A 6,912-nucleotide genomic window follows, 5' to 3' on the forward strand; every position below is an offset into this window, starting at 1 on the left:
AAGTTACGTCTTCAGCTTTGCAGCCATGCTGCATTTACATTTCTTCTGTGTCCAGAAATAGGATAAAAATTACCATCACTAAAGTAGCTTAACCTGTTCCACAGACACTTGTTTGAGTATAAGACATCATATCTAATATTGGATTTTACAAACCTTTAGATTAATTGATGAATAGATTTCCTATGGGAAAACATACAATGTGTAATAATGCAACTACAAAGCACGACTTATGCTTAGGTCACATTTGAAACGGCGCCCGTTCGGCGTGTCCTCGGTGTAGACGCCGGCCGGCGTCATGACGCCGAGCGTGCGCCGACGGTCAGGGTCACAATTAAATGTTCCTTTACGGCTTCCTGTCGGGCCTGGTTGTGCTCCGGCCGGTGGCTTCTAATTAATATTCATAAACTTTTGATCCCCTTGGCGGCCGGTTTCTGTCAGGGACCCGTCCGGTGCCCGGTCAGTCTCCCGTCTTGACCCGTGCGGCTTGCGGTAGGGTGCCGACCGGCTTTTACAGTTCGGCCGGGCAGCTGTCAGGTCCCTGGCGGGGGTCCAGGGGGGGATCCTGGCGCGTCCCTGGCGGGATCCCGTCGTGTTTGTAAGCCGGTATATATATATATATATATATATAAGCGTTACACTGCCTGCCATCATTGCGACTTTAAAAACTAGTAGATGTTTCACGACCCCCTACAACGTGTAGGCCCATCCATCGAGAAAAGTCCGGAGCAAGTGCTTTTTTGGTGAATGCCCTCTACTTCTTGACACATTTCAATGTATCCATAATGTTATATAATAACAGGAAATTTAGATATTACAGTCCAGTCTGTATGTTACACTTCTGTTTAATTCTATCCAGTGCCAGACAGCCCTTGCCAGCAGGCCTAAAACTCGCCATTAACCTACGTTTCCTGGCGACCGGGAACAGCTACCGATCCTTGGAGTTTCCCTTAAGGGTAGCCCACATGCAACACAATGTCACTGTTCTGAAGTACATGTATGCCGGGCTATCGTCTCGGCTGTTTTCCACTGCCCATCGGCATTCTGACACACAAGTATACGGTGTAACACACACAAGTACACGGTGTAACACATGTACACGCGTGTTGAAATGTGCGACGTAGTCTGAACAAGGAGTTTACATATGTCCCATATAACCCCATTTTTCTTACCACCTTATGCACATGTGACGTCATAATCTTAGGCAGGTGCCTGTTCGGCCGCCCGACGGGTTCCGGGCAGTGAGGTTACGGCGTCGCTTCGGCGTCGGCGTCGCTTCGGCGTATTTCGCCGAACGGGGCCCGAAGTGTTTTTAACTCTGAGTTAAAATCGATTCGGCGACCGCGCGGGGCCAAAAATAGGCCGGCAGCCGTCGGGAAGCCCGCCGGTCTCCGTCCAGGTCCCGTTCGGTAGTGCCAAAAAACACGCCGAACACGCGCCGAGCGGGCCCCTTTCTTGAATTGTGACCTAAGCATAATCCATGTGGTCTTGGTCGATGGTTTCGCGAGAAGTGGCCTGACTTGGGGGACTGGAGCACAGCTTCTCTGTACGACATCCTGCCATTCTGGTTGCCGTTAGGTCGGTCAATCATCTGTTTTGGACGTTTGTCTGCTGGAGGAGCCTTCCTTGACGCGATGGCAGGTGTTAGGTTGCGGCTTGAGTTCTCCGGGCGAGCTCCTCTACCTGTGTATTGGCCTAGGCCCATAAGAGGATTGACAGTTTTCTTGATATTAGAGGCTAGGACCCGGATCCCGTACCTGTTTAGGTGGTACCCATCCGAGTTGTAGAGCGATTTGTTTATTACCCCCTTCTGAGACAGGTTGGTATTGTTGGCTAGGTGCACGTAGCTCGTCTCTTCTGCTACGACTTGCAAGTAGGAGTTCACGTTATCACCTATTGTCTGCAGGTCATGGTTGTCTCTTGGTAGGATTGAGGAGAAAACCAAGGAGGAGTGAGGGAATTTGTTGTGGGACGAATTGATCAGATTTCGGAAACCTTCGGATACTGCTGCTGAGTCCTTCAGGTCTCGTGCATCGTTGGTTCCAACGTGAAAGAAGATCACTTTTGGATCTGGCATTGTTGTGCTTTCAATGAACGTTGTGGCTTGCATCAAATTGAAAGTTAATTCCTTTCTCACCTTCTTGTCAGGGTACAGGATGTCTGTTTGAATGGGCCTTGTGTTTGAATCTCCAAGGATTAGCATGTCAAGTGTAGCTTCATTGTTTTGCAGATCCACTTGTATTGTGTCTCTCGGGAGGTCGCTGTTCACTTTGACAGGCTGCTTTGTTCTTGATACATGAGTTTCGGACCCTTTCTCCTCACTTCTTTGTGCATTTTTGTTGCGTCGGAATCCGCAAAGGTCTTCGTTGTTATTGCTGTGGTTGGCGCTTTCGTGTGAAGTTTCCAAGATGGTGTCGGACTTATCATGATTTGCATCGAGCACCTGGAATCTGTTCTGTACAGTGATGGTTGCTACTTCACGTAACAATTTGTCGGCGCGATCTGAGTCATCCGTCGTTTGTGTTTCCACCGAGTTCATCTGACGTTTCTGACTGGTCGTTTCGGCTTTACGCACTACCGTACACAACCTATCATGTCTCATTTCCAGAGATTTGACTTTGAGTTCAAGCTCGTGCATGTTTTTCTCCAGGCGAGCTATGTCCGATAGAAGACTGTCCTTCACTTCAGCAGAAATACCGACACATGTATGGGGCCGCTCGCATGATTTTACTCTGGTTTCGATTGCGGAGAGTTTTTGCAACACCGACTCTTCAAACACTTTTCTGTCTGTGATACTGTCTGCAAGACACGTTTCGAGTTTGGCCACACTCTCCTGAACAATAGAGTAATTAGAGGTGACACTCTCGTGCGCCATCTTGGAATCGCTGCCATCTGTAGTTTCAGCAAGGACATTGGTTTCAGTTTGACTTTCGCTTTCAGGACCATTGATATTGTTGCTATTGACATCTACTACTTCCTTAGGTACTGTGTTACAGTCACAAGTGTCTGACTCTACCTGTTGGTCACATGTAGGACAGTGCGGGAGGGGTACGACTGAATCCGCCGGTGTAGAGTGGGGTTCCGGCATCGACGCTTGTACGTGAGCTGCGGCGTTGTTAGGACTGTTGTTAGAAGTGTTAGAAATGGAGTTCATGAGTTCTGGGTAAACTTCGGCAAGCCACAGAAGATACGCGGAACCCTGGATCAGTAGCTTATGAGTTGACTCGTAGAATTTGATGCTGACCGATCCGAGAACTTGGCGCGACTTGGTGTCTAGAAACGATGTCTTGATCTGTTGACCGTTCTTCCCTCTGTCCGTCGCTTGAGTGTCATAGTGTTTCTCGCAAGTCGTAAGCCAGGTTTTTTTTAGGTTCTGAGGTAGAAAGATGGTGACGCTTTGCTCGTTGAACTTTACTTGATAGCCAGTTTTTTGTCTGTTGATCTTGGGGGTGTTTGAAGCAGGACAGCCAGCGTCATATTGTTTTCTTCGGGATTCGTCTGACAGAACAACAAAGGCCTTGCTTACCTCCCGATATCTTGTCTCACCTTTCTTGAAGAGGGGACCCTTTTTGTTGAGTTTTGAGGCATTTTCGTAGCTGTTGACTTCTTTCTTGTAAGCTTCGACGATGTCTCCTTGACTGGCGTTGTACTCGACTCCTAGTATGAGGTAGAGATCACCGCTGTCTTTCGTCATGGCGTCCGGCTTGGGTTCGCTTGGATCTTGTCGGATGCGCTAAAACTTGGCTAAACTTGACTTAAAAATCTAGAATTACCCTCAAATATAGAGGTGATAGGATTGACTAACTTTGTAAACACTTAGAAGGAACTATTTCATAGGAACTACTAGGAAAGACGCAATATATAACTTTTTAGCAGGAGCGTGACATTGCGCGTCCTACCTCTGTCGCCATCTTGGTAGATTTACAATGTACATACCCTACAAATGTGTTAAATACTGTACTTGCAGGTAAGACTCAAACGTCCTGAAAGAATAAAACTATAAACAACTATGCATTCAATTTCAATTTATGTTACAGTGTTGACCTTGGACCAGTTGGACTGACCTACATGACAATTTGTCCCATGCTTCCGATTTTAGTGTCCTCGTAAAGGAACTGAACTGGGGGGGGGTCTACTCAAATAATCTCCATACATTTCACTTTATTCCATAAGCTATTACTAACAGAATAACAAACAAGTATACTACTAGTAGTCTTATGCTACATAATACTTATACTTTACTGTGGAATGCAAGCTTAATACTGTCATAATTATCAATTTGTTTTGAGTGTTTGGGTAATGTTCCTTAGTGTAAAAGCTGTCTTCAGTTGTCGCCATGTTTTCACAGGATCGCCACATGAATTGTTGGAACACAAAGGGGTCACATATAGACAACACCAAGTGAATTTTATGACAATATCCTCCACAGACTCCACATTTAAAGCGATAGGGTAAACAAAACAAGGCGGGCATTTTCAAATTTGGAGATAATAAACTTTGAAATAATAGGTCAGCTGCAGAGAAAAGAAAGACGGATAATTTTTTTTGTTAACGGTAAAGATAAAGTTCGCAGTACAGAAGTGACGAACAGACATAACGAACATATTTACCGCGGCAAAATCAGGAATTACAGTAATCAACATCAAGATATTCTCGTCACACCTGTGTTACTCGCCTGAAAACACGCTCTTATTATTCCGGAGCAAGGCCGACTATTGTCAGCAGTATCAATATTTAAATAGTCATCACCTGAGTTCCGCTAGTGTCATATGTTGTTCCTCGCCACCATAGTGACAGACCAAAAAACCTGAACAAGGAGTGTGTCCCATACTACATAGTCTTTGTAACTTATAAAGGTAGATAAATCCCATAGTATGTTTGTTAGACAGCAATCCTGTACATTTGTTGTGCAACAAAGTTTATTGTCATTGATAACCCCCGCCCTGGTGAATTGCTGTTTAAGGGAAGTCAAATTAGGCAGAAATTGGCCAAAGATGACGACAATGACAATGCCATAAAAGCTATTAAACAATATCCAGAAAAAGCGCACGGAAACTCTTATATTGTTTCGTGACGTTACGTTTGTGCCCACTCACTATTTCAGACTAATAAAGAACGGACGTTGAATGGGAACTCCAACATAGACTGTTTATATTCTAATGAAAGATCTGTCCTTTTCAATTATATCAAAGAGAAGTTCCCAACACCTAAGCGCAAATGATAAATCTATATTTTTGATGCGTCTAGACAAACCCTGTATCACAAACATGATCTGCTCCCACATTTTCCACTGTACAAAAAAGCGAGAAGAAGTTGACCTCTCTATATTAGCTCAGTGACTAGAACACTTTGTATTAGCCTAGTATAGTACCCTTGTATGTTCCTTATGTATGTATGTCTAAGTCAAGTAGTGCATCTTTTGTCTCCAATTGTTTATATACGTTTGTTATGTGTCTGTCATATCTTGACCTGTACCTAGCCCGTCGTGGCATGAATGTACAATAAAGGTATTTCACTATATCAAACCGCGTACATGTAGGCATGAGTCATGGAAGGCGTTGTCGTCATGTCTTCACAGGATCGCCACAGCGCGCGCCTTCTTGAATTGTTGGAACATGAAGCGTTTAGGCAACAGCAAGTAAATTCTATGGATGAGATCTTCATGATATTGAGGTTTTCCTGTGGCGCCGAATGGTAGCCGTACAGGCCCTTGCGACGGTTCCTCAAAAACTGGATAGCAAATATGTATACGTATACCATATGTATTATTTGATTGCTGCTGAATAATTTGAATAATTTATCAAGGCCCACGGACGCGGTTCTTTCACTTGTAAAGTAGCCAATTACCACTGATCCGGTGGCACACGATGGGCGAAAACATGTATTTCACACCCATTGTACGTCGACATAAAGCGCTTATGCATTACAAACCAGAATTTTCGTAGGACTGCCATTACTTTAGTTTGCAGCATGTGTATTGAGAACGAGTATCTTCATAATTCTGCTGGCTGTTTGTAGAAGAACGGCACAATAAAACAGTTTTGAATACCAACACGACTTAGCAGATAACACGTAATGAAGCCCACTTTTTACGCAGATTGTACCTCCATGGTAGCACTACGTAATGTTACACAAACTAACAGAAGATGTTTTAAGGAATTCACAGAAATCACAATAATAGATAATGTAACGCATATACATTATACAGCACAAAATAAAGAGTAACAGTAATGTAGTCGTCTTTGGCCGATTATGGCAAGTTATAGTACGTACATGTATCGGTTCAATCTTTAACGGGTAAGTTGACAGCAACAAGCAAGATGCATAGGTTCTATTACTTTTGTAGCTCACTTGCGTCTAGATTTGGGACGAACCCATGTAACTTTTTCGCCGCAGTTTTTCATGTAGTGGTTTCTTCGACAGCCTTTCCGCTGACGCAAACATACTAGTTTGAGGTTCCACAGTTCTTACAACGTTAGCGCTTGAAGTGGTGTTTTCCAAGTTTGTCGGTCTGGTGATGTTGTCTTTGTTGGCTTGTCTGTCATTTCCCTCCATTTTTATGTTTGGCGGCCCGTCTTCGATGGGTTGGGTTTGGTTCACAAATCTCGGCTTCGCTAACGTAGTGGTCGCTCCATTAGCGCTAGTGCAGCCACATTTGAATGTGTAAAACTTAATGTCTACAGTCCCGTTTTGATTCGTTCATCAAAGTAGATTTTACTAAGGTATGACTTTACTAACTGATTGTGGAAGTACTAGTACTTAGTACTGATGTAAACAAGAAACAATATACGCGCTCTGGTTGAGTTCATGGCATTTACGTGAAACAAGGTGCTAATAGCCGCTAGTCGGTGACGCGTCAGCAGCCCTATGATTGGTCTCCGCTAGAAATCTACTGGATGTCATATAGTGTACACG

At 44.3% G+C, this 6,912-nt stretch overlaps 1 protein-coding gene across 1 annotated transcript; it reads right to left on the reverse strand.

The window, feature by feature from the left end:
- Positions 1–1,517: 1,517 nt before the first annotated feature.
- Positions 1,518–2,074, reverse strand: LOC109485547 (the record flags this gene model as incomplete). Its single annotated transcript, XM_019789239.1, has 1 exon — positions 1,518–2,074. A coding segment is annotated over exon 1 (557 nt), but the record flags the coding sequence as incomplete, so codon positions are not given.
- Between the last annotated feature and the right edge of the window lie 4,838 nt (positions 2,075–6,912).

Source organism: Branchiostoma belcheri, unplaced genomic scaffold (assembly GCF_001625305.1).
Source record: "Branchiostoma belcheri isolate BF01 breed outbred unplaced genomic scaffold, Haploidv18h27 scaffold767, whole genome shotgun sequence".
NCBI lineage: Eukaryota > Metazoa > Chordata > Leptocardii > Amphioxiformes > Branchiostomatidae > Branchiostoma > Branchiostoma belcheri.